Source organism: Oreochromis niloticus, linkage group LG3 (genome assembly GCF_001858045.2).
Source record: "Oreochromis niloticus isolate F11D_XX linkage group LG3, O_niloticus_UMD_NMBU, whole genome shotgun sequence".
Classification (NCBI taxonomy): Eukaryota; Metazoa; Chordata; class Actinopteri; order Cichliformes; family Cichlidae; genus Oreochromis; species Oreochromis niloticus.
In genome coordinates, this window is record NC_031967.2 from 16,745,056 (window position 1) to 16,765,042 (window position 19,987).

A 19,987-nucleotide genomic window follows, 5' to 3' on the forward strand; every position below is an offset into this window, starting at 1 on the left:
TTATAAAGGAGGAGAATATGGTATTAGCATTAGCTGCGAATGCTTATTCACCGAAAATTACCATTAGCCACCAATGGTAGCCTATTTAGCATTAACTTCTTAATGCTAAATGAAGTTAATTATTGCTAAACAGGTTTAATTGAAGGGAATGTAGTGTTATTATCTATTGATATTTTTATAAAGCAAGAAAATATAATATTAGCATTAGCTACTAATGCTTAATCACTTCAAATTAGCATTAGTTAATAACCGTAGACTTCGTATCATTAGCTGCTGTCATTCTTACAAAGCAAAGGAAAACGGTATGAGCATTAGCTGCTAATGCTTATTCACCTAAAATTAGAATTAGCCACTGATGGCCTCCTATTTAGCATGAACTCTTTACATTGCAGGGAAAAACTTAAAATTGAATGAAAAATAGTGTTCACATTAGCTATTCATATTGTTAAAAGGTAAGAAAAAACATTGTTAGCATAAGCGGATAATGCTAATTCACCTTAAATTAGTATTAGCTAATAACAGCCACCTACTTAGCATTAGCTGGTCACATTGTTAAAAAGCAAGAAAATATGGTATTAGCATTAGCTGCTAATTCCTATTCACCTAAAATCAATCAATCAATCAATCAATCAAGGCTTTATTCGCCACATGCAGGTTGCCCAGCAGTGAAATGCCCCCCCCCCCGATCATACATGCACAACACAGACATCACATGGGGTTACAGGTCGGAGATCGGTAGCGTTACAGAAAAAACACTGAAATATACACTCTAATGGGGAAGTACAAGAGGAAAAAAAGAGACCTCTCCTCATGCTGGGCTCCTGGGAGGACAGCATGAGAACAGGAAACAAAAAAACTCCTCTGCACAAGAAGAAGCACATGAATGTCCACAGCACAACATTATGGAACACGTGACAAGCCACATAGTTGGATAGGGGGTGAGGAATAGTCTGAAGCAACACAGCAGCCATTAGCATTAGCCACTAATGGCAGTCTACTTAGCATTAACTCCTCACTGATATAATGCTAATTCACATCAAATTAGCATTAGCTGCTAACATCAGCCTACCTAGCACTAGTGGTCACATTGTTTAAAGGGAAGGCAAAACGATATTAGCATTAGTTGCTAATAATTATTCACCCCTTATAATGCAAGGGAAAAGAGTTAGCATTGTCGGATAATGTTGACCTTGGCCCACTGGAAAAGTTAAGAACTAAAAATTTTCGGAGTGTTTCTCGATAGCTCTTTCTCATTTTAGAAACAAATGAATTCTGTTATTAAAACCAGCTGTAAGGTTTATATTGTCGATTGTCATTTATGCTTAGAAATATTTACTCATATATGCTTAGAGTTTTATAATTGATTTCATAATGATAGAGGTTTGATCCTTAGTAGTCTGTAAAGACTCTGTGTGCCTTCCAGAGTGCTCTGGCATGCAGACACAACTTGGGGTCATGAGAGAGGTCGTACCTTCTCTTACTGATTTATAGTTTAGGAGGGCACCTACTCTGTATCTGGTTAAGTATAAGAGCCCTTTGTTAGGGGGACCGCTGGACTCTTAGCACCAGCTTTGGGGTCACAGGGTCACATCTGGAATACACACACACACACACACAGACTGGTACTCTTTGTTCACATGTATACCTATGTAAGACAATGCCAATATGTTCCAGCGGTAGCTCTGTGTTAGACGACCCATCACCAGCTTCTTCCACTGGTTACCAGTACATCGTAGAATCCACTTCCAGATCTTGTTGTCTTTAAATCTCTGAGTGGATTGGCTCCATCTCATCTCTCTTTAACAACAATAATCCAAGTCGAGCCCTCAGGTCTGCAGATAAGCAGCTTCTGACCAGAACTAGACGTAAAAACAGAGGTGAGCTTTATCGATGGCTGCAGCCAAACTCTGGAACAGTCGCCCTTCACATCAGGTCGTCACCAACACTCGACTTTTTTAAAACCCGGTTGGAAACACATTTGTACTCTGTAGCTTTAAATTCTGACGAGTCTTTATAGTAATTACTGTGTATGTTTCCTATTTTATCTCTACTCTGTGCAGCACTTTGGCTCAAGCTGTGTTTAAATGTGCTGATAAATAAATGTAGATTTCTTTGAATCAAACAGTGGAGCCGAGCTTTGAGCTCAGTGTGTAACAGTGTGTGTGTGAGAGCCATGTAATGTCCATGTGTGCATGCTGACTGCTCTGACCCCTCCTCCTTTCAGGGCGGAGCCTGCTGGAGTCCGATGGTTGAGACCAGGTCTGAGGAAGTGTAAGTGTGTTTTTAATGGGATTCATGAAAACAAAGCAGCACACATTCAACCATCTTCATCATGTCAGGAGTCATCATCAAAGTGTCAATCAATGAACAGATGATGGATCAATAACTGCAGCTGGATTGTGTTTGTTCTCTCCATCAGATTCCTGTCAACTCACAATCGACACAAACACAGTGAACACAAAGCTCCAACTGTCTGACAACAACAGGAAGGTGACACGTGTGGAGGAGGTTCAGTCATATCCTGATCATCCAGACAGATTTGATGTTGATCCTCAGCTGCTGTGTAGAAATGGTCTGACTGGTCGCTGTTACTGGGAGGTCGAGTGGAGAGGAGACGTTGATATATCAGTGAGTTACAGAAGCATCAGAAGGAAAGGAGGCGGTGATGACTGTGTGTTTGGACACAATGATCAGTCTTGGAGTCTGTACTGCTCTGATGATGGTCCTCGTCGTGTCTGGCACAATAACAGAACAACATCCATCTCCTCCTCCTCCTCTGTCTCTAACAGAGCAGCAGTGTATGTGGACTGTCCTGCTGGCACTCTGTCCTTCTACAGCAGTGGTTCCCAAACTTTTTTTGCTGGGCCCCCCTTGTTTAACAAGAAAAATGTTTGCGCCCCCGACCCCGCGCGTGCACGCGCGCACGCACACGCACGCACACGCACGCACACATCCTTCAACCACACACACCCATATTTTGCTCCATTGCGGTTTATTTCACACCTCAAACATTTATTAAACAATTAAGCAAATACAAATAATCTGCAATAAATTACAGGTAGTAAGAAAATAAAAAAACAACTCTTTTACGCTCCGTCCGCACCTACACGGGTATTTTTGAACGCGCAGCTGTTTCGGGCACATGTAAACGGCGTATCGAATCACCGAGAACGGAGATTTTTTAAAACTCCTTTTTGTTTTTGCGTTTACGTGTGGACAAGGAATACAGAGTTTGTCACGCAATGTCAAAGGTATGTGCCTTTTTCACGTCACACTGTGTGCCACGTTATTGTTTACATGAGATGAATTGCAGAATGGCAGATAGAGACAAAATACTGTTCATCTGACTCTGCAGGTTTTACACGCTTACATATACAGGCCATTACTGTCCCTGCATTTAGAAAGGCAGAGGCATCACGGTGTAATTATTTTACATGTAGTTGTTTTTTTCCTGTGTAATAATGTTCAACATTGCTATCAATACATTTAAAAAAAAAAACCTCTAAAAAATGGGTTCAAAAACATAAACAACTGTGGGATACTGTTTGTCCGTGATTTGAACAGCCCAGCGCTGCTCCCGATGCAGGGAAAACTAATTCTGCAGGGAGACCTACCTCAGCACTTGTGCAGGTGAAACCAAAGGGAAGATATGCTTCACCATATTTTCTAGTCTTTGGCTTAGAATGAAGTTGGTTTGGAAACATATTCAGCAATGCTTCATCTCCTGCTTTGCGTTTGTGTGGGCGCCCCCTGCTAGCATTGTCCAAGCGTTGTTTTTGGTTTTTTTTCCCTTTTCATGCCGCGCCCCCCCTGCAATAGCTCTGCGCCCCCCCTAGGGGGCGGGCCCCACACTTTGGGAACCACTGTTCTACAGAGTCTCCTCTGACACTCTGATCCACCTCCACACCTTCAACACCACATTCACTCAAACTCTTTATCCTGGGTTTAGGTTTCTCTGGTCTCCTGGTGCCTCAGTGTCCCTGTGCTGAGTGTAAAGAGTGTCTCCTGTTAGAGAAACACTCTGACTGTTGAACAGATAGTTCAGTCTGTACATGTCTGTCTCTTTCACTCACAAACACGTTTTCACATTCATGGATTCAATCAGTTGATGTTTGAAACTCTTCTAAATGATTCCTTGTAAACTTCTTCCTCTTCAGTCACAAACAAACAGGAAGTGATGTCACATGTGTTCCTGTCCACACAGCAGAATGAGTCTATTGCTGACAGTGATGTACAAACAGAGTGAGCATTTCTGAGGCCAAAATGAACTGACTAGTTCACTGAATGAACACTGTGAGCTCAGCTCCTTCATCATTAGTATGGATTATATATGTATATGTATTATATTAGTATCATATATATCAGGTGCTGCTGGTTTCAGTCATTGTGCAAATGTGCTGTTTGTAAGGTTGTAAAGCTGCAGTCAGCTGAGACTGAAGAAGTCACCTGATCAGTGAGCAAACGTTTCTGAAAACGTCCAGATGAACAGAATCAACCTTTTGGGATCAGCCAGCAATGCAGCATCATTGTTGTTCAGGTTCAGAGGTTTGCAGGAATGAACTGATGACCAGAAACAGCTGCAGAGTCCAATAAAATACCAGCTGGAGTTCAGCTGCATTTGAAGAAGTCAAAGAAAAGTAAGGGTGGCAAAGGGCGATGTTTTCTTCCAAAGAACTGAAAACATGGTCGACGCCTCATTAGAAGAATCATCTGGACATTTGTGAGGAACTCTAACCAAGAAAGCAACACAAGAAAGCAACGTCACACAGATCCAACAGACAGTTTCCATGACTGGAAGTGTTCAGTGTAAAAATGCTACATTGCATTATTGCATCCTCTCACCACAGGAGGCGCTGTTGGCACCACTGATTGCTGATCATCTCTGATGATCTGATTGATCCTGTGAATAACGGGACTCACTGAACTCTGTGACACAGTGAAGATTACAGAGTTTAACATCTGACTGACGTCACACAGACAGAAGGATGAACCAGTGAGGCACAGAACACAGTTACTGGAGATACTGGATCAGCTCCATGTGAACCTCTGATGGAGAAGCTGCTGACCCAGAGAAACATCAGGACATGACAGGCAGCTGCACTGATCTAACAACATGTAGCAGAGCTGATCTATGTTAGAGGATCTATCACAGCAGCTGAAAGTCCAACACTGGATACCAGCTGAGCCTGTGCTGAGTGTTACAGGAAAAGAAACACTGACACTGGTAGACACAGTGATGCTGACTGGGGCACAGAGCTGAATGATGCAGCATCAGGACACTGTTTCAGTCTGACTGACAGAGAAACCTGTAGTTGCATCTACATGTGAGGCAGAGGCCACACAAGCAGGTTTCTATGTTTCACAGTGACTGAGATCCTCAGTGGGGGTGGACATGCTCCTGTACAGACCTCTGAGGAGAACCAAGGTGCAGTCAAAGAGTCCAGTCTGTCCTCACAGATGTCAACATGTGGTTTCATCAGGTCTGCTGTCAGCTAGCAGGCTCACATCAGAATCACTGTTCCTGAAAAACACAGTCTGTGTGACATCATCAGTCAGCTGATCGTCCCAGATCTGAATGGTTTCTGTCTCTACTGAGGAAGTCAGAGAATCTCACTGAGGTGTGGATCAGGTCTGAGTGAGCTGTGGAGGGACAGCTTTAAACAGTCCACAGGTCTCACGTCCTGCTCAGTCTGGTAGCAGATACCTCGTATTGTTCCAGATGTGCTGACATCACCAGCAGCAGCAGCCGCACAGCTGTGTGATACGATGAATCTCAGTTATTGATCCAACACACAGGAAATACAAAGATCAGGATTTATGAGAGTAATCATTATGAGTCTGAACACATGATCACTGAATGTTAGTCTCCACAATAATAAGCTCACACAAGCAAACACAGCTTTCAGCTCTTATTTTGAAACTTCTTTAGAGAGCTGTGATGTGAGCGTGCCTGGCTCTGAGGCACTTGGGTCAGCCTCTGTTGTTTAGAAGTGTTACAGACTGTGAATGACACAGACCTGTCAGTTTCATGTTTGTCTGTAACACAGCTCAGGGGCTCCATGAACGCATCCATCCAGTGTTATTGATCCAGGACTAATACCAGCATTGGGATCAATACTACACAATCACATGTGTCCACGTGATGGATTTGACCAGCTTTATTCATTAATTAAAGACTGCCAGTGACTTCAGTCTGAGGGTTTGAAGTTTCCATGTCTGTGTGATGTGTGGTGTGAAGGCTGCTGGTTAAACTGGGACTCACTGTTTAAAGCACTGAGTGCTCATAGAGAGATGCTCCATGAGTCCCAGTACAGACTACAAACATGGTGGAAACTTAGCTTTGATATCCACACACTCTGCACGTCTGTGAGTAACTGTGATGAAGATGTGCAGAGATCTGTGTACAAACAGGAGAAAGACTGTAAAGACTCTGTGCTTCTAACAGCCTCTGTTAACATATGTGAGGCTGTTTGTTGTTGTTGCCATGGAGCTTTTCACTGTTTGGGTCAGCAGGTCATGTGATCAGGTTTGTTCTGTGAAAGCTGGACGATGGTTCAGTGTCAGGGTTTGTTTGCATTCATCAATAAATATCTAAATAAATCAAAGACTCCATGTTTGTTCTTTCATCATGTGACCTCTGCTCATCCATCTCTGTGTGTATCAGGATACATTTAGTTCATAATACACAGAAAAATCAGAGTTATTACCTGTAATAAATGTGAAAGATTCCTGCAGTGATAACCAGGCAGGACTGAAACACATCCAAGCTGTCACCACGGTAACAGCACCGTCCATCCACAGGTGAGGGGAGGAGCAAAAAGAGGGACTTTCACCATTTTATACTAAAAACACTCAACTAATGTTTCTAATATGAAACAAATAAGCCCACATTAATGTGAGCATTTATTAAATAATAATAATGATGATTTCCTCCTGATCTCATTTCCATAGCAGAGAAAACTGTGGTGTATATTGAGGTGGAGGGTGTGGTCTATGGCTCAGGTGTAGAGTGAGGGTGGGGTGCACCACAGCAGCATGCTGGGACTGCTGAGGGTGGAGGAGGGAGTGATGATGACATCAGAGCAAAGCAGTCAGCAGCACAGAGACCAGTGAACACACAGTCTGTTCATCTTTGCATAGATACAATATATAGCACAATATTGAATGACAGAGACACTGTGTGAGCTTCCACAGATACACTGACGTCAGCATCCAGAGTCCTCCTGCTGCTCCCCCCTCAGAGCCCCGTGATCAGCACCAACACATTCAGTTAGATGACAGAGTCCAGCTGCAGCTAGAATCAGCTCTGTGAACAACAGCACAGCGTCAGTGTTTCACACTCAGTGAAAGGAGGAAACACCAGAAGAACACCATGTGTGCTACGTTTCCCAGGACACACTACAAACTGCACAAATACAGAGCAGCACGTGGAAGGACCTGGAGCTGCATTTAAAGAGAAAAGACAGCGTGATGTCCTGTATGGACAGGTGGAAGGAAGCAAGTCCTCAGCTGAAACACTCGTGTTTGTCCACAGACAGGAAACACAGCAGGAAACAAAGAAGCTCATGGATAACACACTTCCTGTCAGTCACAATGAGGCTGGAGCCAAACACAGAAAGGTGTTTTTGTCCAGATGAGCCCAGAGAAGAAACACGAGTGTTCACAGACATCAGAAGCTCAGAGAGGTGAAACATGAGGTTGGAGTCCTCGTCAGCATCCAGAAGAGCTGCTGTGAAACCCTGAGTACTCATGACAGACTCTGATGGCACAAACACATCATGATTCAAACATGAAGACAAACATGGAGCTCCTGATCCTCCTGCATGAGAACAAGCTGACATGAGCGCTGTGTCTGAGAGTGTCTCCCTGTCACAGTGACAAGAACACAGCTGCTGCTCACAGTCATTAAACTGACCTGAGGTCAGCTGCTAGGACGTCTCTGTGCTCCTTACATATGAACCATGTGACCTCACATCAGTGCTGTGGATGACTGTAGTCATAGAAGAGTAGAGCTGTAGCAGGTGGTGTGAGGAGGAGGAGGAGGTGGTGTATTCTAGTTAACGCAGTACTGAAACACTCCAGCAGAGGGCGCTGTTAAGTCCTTATTGTAACACAGTTACTGTGTGCAGTTACACTTCATACATAATCTGCACTTATTTCCATCAGACATGCTGTCAGTAAATGATTGGTTTCTATTGATTCTACTTCCTGTTGACTAGTTTTATTAAAATGAACCATTAAAGCTGATGGTGTGACTGGATGTAAACTGGTGCTGGAGTTCACCTCCATGTAACAGGTTCACTGTTACAGCCATTTGCGCTGTAAAGTTCTCATTTCAACAGCTGAAGGAATTCTTTTTCTCCTGAATTCCTTCTGAAAAAATCTGAACACAACAAATCGGTGACCCGACGTGATTTTTCAGTTTGAAAGGAGAAAAGGAGGATTGGAGAGGCTCCTGACGGAGTCGCTGTCAGATGCCAGAACTGGAGGAAACTGATTCACCCTCACAGAAGGCCTTCAAAATAAAGGTACGCAGAGCCTGTTATATCAAAAGCTGAAAAATTGGATATAAGCCAAATTAAAATGTGAGCAGTGAGCGGTTACAGTTCTCTGTCACACTGATCGAGTGTTTATATGATAAGATACATGTTTAATGCATAAAGTTGGAATTATAAGTTGGTAAGAAGGTTTTCAACAAAGGTTTAATTTTAGCCTGAAGTTTTAAGGTGACAGAAATTTCAAGGTTTATCAAGCTTAACAAGCGGTTGTTAATTAAACCAGATAAAATAAGCAGAATAACCGATTTGAGGGAAAAACGTTGCAAATCACAAAGATGTTGTGATCAAAGCCCTTTTAAAATAGTTGTTTGGCGTAAAGAAAAACACAGGTATATTTCAGTATATTGTATATTGAGCCAAAAGCACTGGTCACTGGTAGTGACCTCAAATCATTGTTACTGAAGGAGGAGGAATTCTGCCTTAACCTCCTAAGACCCGAACTCTTCCATGGCATGCATTTTTAATTTTTCTTTGATATTTGGGCATATTAGGACCCGATGAATGTAAAAACAAAGAATCACCAGGTTTTTTGTTTTTTTCCCCCTGATTTTTGTTTCTAAGAAAAATGAGAGCCACATATGAGGATATTCGTTTTAAATTTCAATAAAACAGAGGCAGTGTATTGTACTTGTAAGTGGACATCAGGCCCTTGTAGAGCAAAATTTAGTATTTTGGTCTCAATAACCCAAAATGTGATGTCCACATATGTGGATGCCATGTCCTAGGAGGTTAAAACATAAAACGAGTAAAGTTTTCTTTAACAGTACGACGTTGATAGAGTTACAGCTGTTTAATGGGTTTGAGTGTTCAGATCCTCTCTGTTTCTCAGAACTCTCTGTTTGAGAGTTCAGACTGAAAGGGAGCGCACAATCGTCTGTGCGTGCGTGTGTGTGTGTGTGTGTGTGTGTGTGTGTGTGTATTCATGGAACAGTGCCACGGGCCAGCTGCTTTCATTCCCTTGCAGGTGTATGTACCAGTAAGATACAATAACAGGAACAATAAATAAGAGATTGGGAACGAAACTGAATCTGTTGTACACAAAACGCTATGATTCACATAAATAAAATGAAATGCATGATGGATGAAACTTTACCTTGTCGAGGCAGTCAGCGCCTTTTTTGTTCTTGTTGTAGTCCTGGATCATAAGGGGCTTCCTGTCCTCTGTGGTGCTGACAGCGGCATCTTTGTGTAGTGTGCTCGTCAGGATGACATTTCTATTCTTCTTGGGAACATATGACACAACAGTGTGTGTGTCAGTGCAAATTTTGATGAGACTGCCTCTCTTCCTCTGGTCGATACCAGCGCAGGGGGAAGTTAAGACTTGTTCTTCCTCACTGTCCCTACCATGGTGAGCTTTCTTTTCAGCAGCTCCTGACCAAGAGCACGTGATGTGAAGAAATTGTCACATGTGATATTGCACCCTTGGTGACCGGTTTTCATGTCGAGCACAATACACATGCCCTGGTTTTTTTTTCAGCCCTTCCAGTACTGCGTTTCCCCATGTAGACCTGCATATTCCAGGCATAGCTGCTCCTGGCATCACATGCTACTAAGATCTTTATTTCATATTTCCCTTGTTTGCTTGGAATGTACACCTTAAAGGGACAGCGACCTCTGAAAGGAACGAGGCACTCATCAACTGTCACCTCAGGGCCTGGTTAGTACATAACTGGTAGATGCTCCACCCACCTGTCCCAAATGTCCCTGATGGCAGACTGTGCTTCCACCTCACAGTCACCCAGCCATCCTGTTTCCCCGGCTGCTCAGAGTTTGGTAACCTGGTAACCCTCCCCTCGGAAACCTGACTCTAGCCTCTCAAGTAAGTTCTCGTTTTGCATTTTCCCCACCTCACCAGCAGTAACCTTCAGCTCCCACCTGCATGAAAACCTTGGATTAACACTGCTCTCCTCTCTTTTTAGAAACCCGCTTCTGGTGACCACTACTCCCAGTGCTTCCCTTCTATCCAAAGAACTAAACCAGTACAGAGTCCAACACTCTGTACCGGCCGAGTCCGGTAACACTTTCATAATCACACATTTTATTCTGTGTATGCTAGTCTGCTGAAACGTTAGGTCTGCTCCAGCTTCACTTTACAATGCCAGAGCACTGAGCAAAGTAATCTTTATCTTTTTTATGGTGGTTACCCAAAATGGACAACGTGGACTTTATGAAGGAGGAAACAAAATCAGAAAAGTCCCATTCTAAAGCAAAACTACAGATAAACATGAATTCGGTAGATGTGTGTGTGATAATATAACTGTAGGAGGTTCATGTGAGAAATGAAAGTGAAATGAAAGAGTCCATAGATCAGCTGTGCTGCCACAGTGCTGATCGTGCCAGTTCTTTCCACTCTGTCTTCATTTCCTCATTTCCCAAACTCGGACTGTTTTCATTAGACAGAAATGATGAACACATAAAACTTTAAAAACATAATCAGTAATGTTTGAACCCCTCTTTGTTTATTTAACGCTTATTATTTTTCCTTTTCAGTATAACTCACAACAATCATCATCAGTCATTCCACTACAATCCTAAATAGCTCCCATGATTTTCTTGAGATTATGATCAGTCACGTGTGTTGACATTGTGACTATAATCACATGTCTGTTGTGTATTTAAATGTGGACGTTTCTGTGTGAGATCAGCAGCCGTCCAGCAAACCTCATCTAGCCGACCACGTCTGCACACACGTAAGTCTGTCTCCATTCACTCAGCGTCCTCATTTCGCTCTTTATTTTATTTTGGTTAAAATGATCTCCTAACACTTTAATATCATCTTATTAATCAAAGGTGGTAATAAGCTATTTTTTCCCACATGTTCCTCTGGGTTCAGTTTAATGGTTTCAGGCTGAGAGTAAAGACTGTAATATCATAAAAACACATGAATACTGTGATTGTGTGCAGATTGATCTGTTGGCATTTTTTCCTTTCTTACTCGGGGCTGTTGCCATTATTACTATTACATACTGTCCTGATTTCACTTGTTAAAACCATTTTATATCTGGATTGACTCTTCATCAAATCTGTTTGATGCAGGAACTCAAAATGTCCTTCATCGCTGAGCTCCAAGTGTCTTTGAACAAAGCCGAGGAGTTTGCACTCCGTGAACAAGGCTTCAAGAAAATCTTTGTTAATCTGAACGAAGGAGCCGGGGGAAACTTTGTGTACCTATGGTACAAAAAAGGCGACCATGCAATTACCAGGATTCAGATTTCATTCAATGACGAGATGTCCATGGGTCTGTCCAGTGCGGGGTTCAAAAAGATCGACAAAAACCTCAACGAGGGAGCAGGTGGAGGCCCAGTCTACCTGTGGTACTACAAAGGTTCCTTAAAGTACGATGTTCCCATCAGGAAACTCGATCTCTCTGTACAAGCAGCAGATGAACCCTACAAGTATAAACTGGGCTGGGAGAGACTGGCCTGTGACCTGAACCGTGGTGCTGGAGGAAACTGGATCTATCTGTGGTTGAAGAGAGAGAACCCCACCTACATCTGTGACATCAAGGCCACTGCTAAATTTGAGGAAGATGAGGACAACTTCAATGATGGCTACATCCGGGTGGATGAAGACACCAACAGGGGAGCAGGAGGGCCCTACATCTTTATCTGGTACCGTCAGACCACGGACCCCAAGGACGCCATCAGTGAGCTGGAAATCTCCTCCGGTGACATCGAGCAAAAGAGCCTTCAAGACCAAGGCTATGAAATCGTGAACCAGGATCTGAATGAGGGCACCGAAGGAAAGGAGGTGTTCCTGTGGTACAAGAAAGACAGTGGCAGCACCCCCATCAAGGCCATCACCGTGCTCGCTGACCCAGCAGCTAAGCAGGCGTATGAGAATGACGGGCTCAAAGTGAACCCAGAAAACCTCAACACAGGCAACCCCAGAGCTGCTCCTGTGTACCTGTGCTATCATAAGTGAGAGCGGTCATGGTAACAGAAGTGAGCATGCTCACTGGGCAGAAACCCAGAGGTTTGATGATGTTTTTTTTCTTTAATGATGTTCAATCACTGTGATCTCAGAGGCTTGTCTCCACCAGCGAGCATTGATCCTACAACCAATCTGTTTGATTAGCTCTGTATCACTTTATTCTGATGATTGTCTCTGTTTCAATAAAGTGTGTTTAGCATCTGAAATATCTCTGTGTCCTGTGTCAAAGCTTCATCTCACGCTTGTTAGCAGAATAAGGTGAGCTCAGTAGATCCAGTTTGTGTTGCTGGGGAATGATGGTGTTGAAAGCTGAACCGAAGTCAATGAACAGCACTCCAACATATGAGTCTCTGGTGTCCAGATGTGTGAGGGCTGAGTGAGGGGCAGCTGCAAATGCATCATCGGTTGAGGAGTTTGACCGGTATGTGAACTGAAATGGGTCCAGGTTGGAGAGAAGAGATGTCTTGACAAACCATTCAAAGCTTCATCAAATCAAATCAAAATGTATTTATATACAGTGGGATGTAAAAGTTTGGGCAACCTTGTTAATAGCCATTATTTTCCTGTATAAATCGTTGGTTGTTACAATAAAAAATGTCAGTTACATATATCATATAGGAGACACACACAGTGATATTTGAGAAGTGAAATGAAGTTTATTGGATTTACAGAAAGTGTGCAATAATTGTTTAAACAAAATCAGGCATGAAACAGTGTGCCAAATAAAAAAGTCAAATACGTATTTTTCGGACCATAAGGTGCACGGGATTATAAGGCACATTAAGTGAAACAAAGCAGTCAGATAAATCAAACTTTATTCAACTCATTCTTCTTGCTTCCTCCACTTCTGTACCATTGATTCATTAATGCTGTATTCTATCACAGCTGCTCTGTTCCCGTGTTGTTGCAGTATATTAATGACTAACCTCATATTGTGGATGGATTATCTCAGTTGTTCTTCTGACTGAAGTTTGGTCTGTTTATATCAGGGGTAGGCAACCTTTCTGATGTCGAGTGCCATTTAAAATTTCCTCAGAAGTCAGTGTGCCATATGATTGCATTAGCAATAAATTTAATAACGCTCTATATGAACTGTTACACAATATATAGAACCACTTTATAGAATTATATTTGTTTGCAGATGTTGGCAGCTATCAGCAAATAGTTATCAGCTATTTTGAAACAAATCCATAACAAGAACTCCATAACAGCAAATGAACTGTACAACAGAAAATACAAATGCTATTTATGGTCTCCTCACAACAATGATAAGAAAAATAAACTAAGCCAATATGGCATGTCTGTTAATACAGAGACACACATGTTAATGTGATTTCTGGTCTCCCACTCAGAGACACAGGTCTCCGAGTGTCCAGCATTCAGACGGCTACCTGAGGACACTCACGTGAGAGAAAATCTGCTCACACAGATATGTAGAGCCGAATACTGTCAATAAGGCCTCTGCAATGTTCTGAAGACAGTTAAACTTGTCAGGTTGTGATGTCCAGCAGGTGGAATTGCAAACTCCATGAACATGCATAGCTGTGGATTCCAGCTGCTTCGATGTTGCATTAACTCAGCCAGTTAATGCGAGACAAATCCAGCTGCTCATTAAGGCTTTCTGGTTTGATCAGAAAATAAAACATTGGTCCATACACCTGAAAGTCCCAAAAATGCATTGTGTCTTGAGTCTACGGATGTATCCATGTATTTCCGTGGTGCTGATGCTGTGCTGAGCGGAAAGCTCCTGAAGCTTTTGAAGTGTTGGAATGTGGAAAGCTAACAACGTCCCTCTCACCAGTAGGCTAAGTTATTTTTAGCCAATTACAAATTGAATCTGGTAGTTGGGTTTGTTAGCTGAGATACCGTCATTAAGAAGCGGCACAACTAATGTGTCTATGCGAGCTAATTTGCAATGTGCACCGCTGGCACGGCCATTTATTTTTTAATGCACCTTCTCAGATTAATTCACTGCGTGTCGTGCCCAGGGCTGGACTGGGACAAAAAATCGGGCATTTTGACTAGAGACCGGCCCACCAGATATTAAAGCCATAAAGCCTTTGAATGAAAACAGACGCTGTTGTGACAGTGATGTACAATCTTGTTGGTATATGTATACATTTTATGTCAGATAAAAACTTTGGTTGTAAGATTCAGATAATTATTTAATAAAAGCTAGACATTTTAAATGGGAATAAGAAAGTATTTCCTTGTGCCCCCCTTTCCCTGTTAATGCCCTACCTGGCCCCCTGGCATAACTTTGCTAGATCCACCCCTGCACAGTTACCAGCTGTCAGCTACGTAGAAAAGGATCCTGGTGTTATTTGTCTCTCAGAAACAGTTCATAACTTCCCTTCAACTCATCCATGTCACCTAAAAGGTAAACCTGTTTCTCCATCACCTGTTCAGCTCTGATGATTCAGTAAGGACATCTCCTGGTTTCATCTGCATGTTTCCCTCTCACCAGATAACCAAACCGATATCATGACCAGCAGCTTTACAGCTGTGGCTCCAGCAAACATCAGCTGATACTAGAAATTAATATTAAATAAATTCTAACAACAGCTGATCAAGCTTAAACGTGCTGCTTTTGTTTAGCGGGACATCCGCTGGTTTCCTCTTTCTGGCGCAAAGTGGGCGATAAACAAACAAGAGAGAAAAGCCGATCAGCTGATCATTGATCAGTTTCATGATTAAAGTAGCAACAGGATAGAGAGGGGAGAGAATGAGAGGAGAAGAGGCAGCTGTGCAGCGTAACAACAAAATAAATCCACCTTTGTGTCTTTTTCCATCCTAGACAAACTGTGTCCCCTCTCAGCTCAACACAAAACGGGTAATAATTTCTCTGAATGCAGGACGATTCCGTTTTTTACGGGACGGTTGGCAACTCTACTAACTAACCTTGTGAATAAAATAAAGTTCACTATCAGTAACATCATAGCACCACCCAGCAGTATATAAATTCCGTCATGCTAGCTAGTACGCAGTACGAGTTATTGTAACTGACTGTAAAAAGTCAGCATAACGAAAATAAACTCCACCTAAACTTGGTTTATATCTGACCCAGATAGACTGCAGGTCATAACTTCTTACCTGAAGTTCAGTTCACCTGACACTCAGACCTGCCTCGGGTCTCTCCTTCTCCTGCCTCCCCTCTCCCTCATCCACGTGCTGGCCTCCACCACTTGTTAATTTTACTGAATCTGTGGAAGCTCCGCCATAGCTACCACCAAACAACTGAGTTATTTTTACACACCGGCCAGCATCTGGCCAATCCACCACCTTTCATTGATTATACCGTTACAAAGAAAAAAAAAGCCACTGGGCCACCGAGCAAATGCCCGGTATGCCCGATGGCCAGTCCAGTTATGGTCGTGCCATCAGTTAACCCTTCGCGTGCCAACTGTGGCGATCATGTAGCACATCATTATATACCAGCTAGACCAACTTCAGTAACCTTACAAACAGCGTTGGGTAAGTTACTTTAAAAAAGTAATTAATTACTAATTACTAATTACTTAGTCAATATTGTATTTAAAATACTTATCTAATTACTGTGTCAGAAAAGTAACTTAATTACTAAATAAGTAATTTAACTAAATACTTCTTAAAATCCATATAAACCTTGAGTGGACAAACAATAGAAATTAAACTCTTTAAATAATAATTTTTTTTTAAAAGACGGAGACTCTACAGTACGCAGCGGTAGCATCTCTTCCACAGTGTAGCCTGCAGTCATTTTTTAAGCTCACCTTCAGACACTTTCTGTGCTGCTGAAGTAAAATCAGGTTTTGCTGCTTAGCAGGAGTTGCTGCGGTGTTATCCATGGATGATGAACAAGGATCACTCAGAAGTGTTCGTCTATGCTCTCGTGTCCGGCGCTTCAGTAGATTACTCGTGCTATTAACAGCAGCCGATAGTTTTTACATATTACTGTAATATTCTTGTCTACTTGTTTCAGAAAAGTGAAGAGACGGGAATATTTCCATTTGATAAAACAGCCACTCGCTTCAGCCGAGTCCGACATCTTCCGCTGTAGAATACGACTATGCAGCAAACTGGCGCGAAATGACGTGCAGCTGCACTACAGCGATGTTAAAGCGGCAGAGTATACTTCTACATTTAGAAGATAAATTATTGAAATTAAATAATGATATTTAGCGAGTTTAATTATTTTACAATGTAATGCAAGTACATTGTAAGTAACTGTAATTAAAATACCTAAAAATGAACAGTAATTAGTTACTCTAATTTTTCAGTGGAAAAGTAATTTAATTACAGTAATGCGTTACACCCAACACTGCTTACAAACATCACTGATGTTTAGTTTTCTGTCTTCATTTATGTTGGAAGTGATAGCAGAGCTGTACGTTTGAATTTTTTCAGAAATCTCTCAGTCAGAACATGCTATAGCTATCATGCTTAGGTAACTGGCAAAAGTAGCGAGTTAACTTATGCCAGTGGTTCCCAAACTTCTTTGCTAGGCCCCCCTTTGTTTTACAAGAAAAATGTTTGCACCCCCCTCGCGCGCGCACGCGCACACGCACGCAAAACCACATCCTCGAACCACACACACCCATATTTTGCTCCATTGCGGTTTATTTCACACCTCAAACATTTAGTAAACAATTAAGCAAATACAAGTAATCTGCAATAAATTACAGGTAGTAAGAAAATAAACTACTAACTCTTTTACGCTGCACCCGCACCTACACGGGTATTTTTGAAAACGCAGCTGTTTCCTCCACATGTAAACGGCGTATTGAATCACCGAAAATGGAGATATTTTAAAACTCCTTTTTTGCGTTTACGTGTGGACGAGGAATACAGAGTTCGTTGCGCAACATCAAAGGTATGTGCCTTTTTTCACGTCACGCTGTGCGCCGCGATATTGTTTACATGAGATGAGAATAGCAGAATGGGAGATAGAGACGAAATACTGTTAATCTGACTATCTTCAGGTTTTACACGCTTACATATACACATGCAGCTACTGTCCCTCCATTTAGAAAGGCAGAGGCGTCACGGTGTGATTATTTTACATGTAGTTTTTTTTCCTGTGTAATAATATTCAACATTGCTGTCAATACATTTTTCAATCCCTCTGCAAAATGGGTTCAAAAACAAAAACAACTGTGGGATACTGTTTGTCCGTGATTTGAACCGAGGGAACAAATCGTGGCAGGATCAGCCTGATATTATTTGTATCCCGCTGTAACTTTACTGTATAAAGAGCTAACATGTCCAAAATGTCAGGAGTAGTTAGTCATTACAACAAGTGTTTGTGAACTAAAAATCAAGAATGTGGGATACTGTTTGTCCGTGATTTGAACATCCCAACGCTGCTTCCGACGAAGGGAAAACCAATTCTGCAGGGGAGACCTACCTCGGCACTTGTGCAGGTGAAACCAAAGGGAAGATATTCTTCACCATATTTTCTAGTCTTTGGCTTAGAATGAAGTTGGTTTGGAAACATATTCAGCAATGCTTCATCTCCTGCTTTGCGTTTCTGTGGGCGCCCCGTGCTAGCAGTGGCCAAGCGTTTTGGGTTTTTTTTCCCCCTTTTCATCCTGCGCCCCCCTGCCATGGCTCTGCGCCCCCCCTAGGGGGTGGGCCCCACACTTTGGGAAGGTCTAGTCTAGCACAACACCTGGAGCTAAAGGGGCTAAACAATCGCATGAGTGCTGCTGTTTGACTGAAGAGAATAAAGTAGTCGTGGTAAGCCAATCACATGACCACTAAAAGACAAAGCAACAAGGTGATATATACCAGTTTATAAATTGTGTTGATAGGCCAGTGAAGCGAGATCGATCAACTGCAGATCAGACAACAAACGACGGAGGCTCCAGAAAAGTGCAATCAAACGATGAGTTTATTGACAACGGAGAACAACCATCAGCATATGGCTTATTTGCTCTGACAAAAATACACTGAGTTCTGGTTTTATAGCATAGAGGATCACACCCCCACATACACGTCAATACAGGTCAAAAATACATTGTGTACAGTCATTGTTTACAGACAAGGGTACATCTTGTACATCTCTAATAACTATGAACAGACATATAACTTCTCTTTTTGATAACACCTTCCTTTTAAGGTAATAACTTCAAGCTTCAGGGCCTCTAAGGGCTAATAATGGACCCTCGTCATCAATCACTAAGTAGACAGAATTGGCGCAGGTCTCAAATAAGAAGCAGAAGACACTTGGGCCTTCGCTCAGGCCTGCTACTAGATTTATGTGTATTGTAAGCATGCATGCAATTAACCTGCTATGTTCTCATCCTCCCTCAACATGTATCACCTGGACACTCTCACCAGTGAAGCTTAAAACCCTCTTGGATAGAACATCAACTCTAAACAAGCACAGACATGCAATGTGTATAAAATGAACTCTACCTGTGAATAGAAAGGTCAATGTGATGACAAACATATTCAATGCAATATGAACCCTGTAAACAATATTACTGTTAAAATAATACTCTAAAACATGTTATTAATGCATTTATCATAAGGCAGGTTATATGGTAACAATAAAAGAATCTCTAAATCCCAACACCAGTAAAACCAGAGTCATGATAAACAATATATACGCGGCGTTTTTTCCTCAATAGTTTCGTCACGTTTACTGTCTAAGGACAGCGCAGCGAGACCTCTCTGCTTATGAGCAAAAAAACCACAAGAAACAAAACCAACCAGGGAAGGTTTTAGGAGTGACGGCGAGAGAGAGAGAGAGAGAGAGAGAGAGAGAGAGAGAGCAGAAAAAGAGAGAGAGCGAGTTTTGAGATGTGAGAGATTTGTGACGTTTAGCGTGTTTGGAGTGGGTAGTTAATGTGTTGTCTTGTGTAGTTAGTGTGTAGTGTTGTGGATAGTTTTGTGTTGTGTGTCAGAACAATGAGGCGACTGCTGTCTCCAGGTAGAAACAGGAGTGATACACCTGCTGCTGTCAGACCTGCAGGTATCAGACTGTGATGTTCTCCTTTATAGTAGTCATTATGCAAATGTACTGTTTATAAGGTTTGGGGAAACCTGCAGTCAGCTGAGAGTGAAGAAGTCACTTGGATGAGTGACGAAATGTTTCTCCCACTGAAAACGCTACGTCCAGATGAACAGAATGAACTTTTGGTGAAGTTTGTGTTGTTAGTCAGATGTGAACACACCGGTGGCATTTTAAACCTTGCTCATCCTGCAGCGACCAATGAGATGGCGTAAAGCTTCAGAATAAAAGCTGAGAGTTTCTGCTCCCAAACATTTGGACCAAAGAGTCCCTCGAGCTGATGTGCTGATTCTATATAACCTTTGGAATCAAACACTGCAGCATTCATTTGATGTCTGCTGATGTCTGCTGCTTTGCATTGTTGAAGGATTTTTCACTGATATCCAAATAAAGATGTATCTTTAAAGCCCTCCATGGTCAGGCTCCTGCCTGCTCCGGCCTTGTTAGTGCTCCCAAAGACTCGTTTAGTTTCTAAAGGTTATCCGACCTTTACGTTCAA

The 19,987-nt window shown here is 42.2% G+C and overlaps 2 protein-coding genes across 2 annotated transcripts in view; both read left to right on the forward strand.

Annotated features, from left to right (window-relative positions):
- The window catches only part of LOC112845192 (protein NLRC3), a 31,203-nt gene extending 27,106 nt beyond the window's left edge, over positions 1–4,097 (forward strand). Inside the window, exons 11-13 of the mRNA XM_025904709.1 lie at positions 2,225–2,271; positions 2,420–2,839; positions 3,877–4,097. Coding sequence (XP_025760494.1) covers positions 2,225–2,271; positions 2,420–2,839; positions 3,877–3,989 — 580 coding nt within the window. The 3' untranslated portion in view covers positions 3,990–4,097. The remainder of the gene's footprint in view (positions 1–2,224; positions 2,272–2,419; positions 2,840–3,876) is intronic.
- Positions 4,098–11,093: 6,996 nt separating this feature from the next.
- On the forward strand, positions 11,094–12,699 carry LOC106097367 (uncharacterized). Its single transcript, XM_019357380.2, has 2 exons — positions 11,094–11,248; positions 11,595–12,699. The coding sequence occupies exon 2, from the start codon at positions 11,604–11,606 to the stop codon at positions 12,480–12,482; it is 879 nt and encodes a 292-aa protein (XP_019212925.1). The 5' UTR covers positions 11,094–11,248; positions 11,595–11,603; the 3' UTR covers positions 12,483–12,699.
- The last annotated feature ends 7,288 nt before the right edge of the window (positions 12,700–19,987 follow it).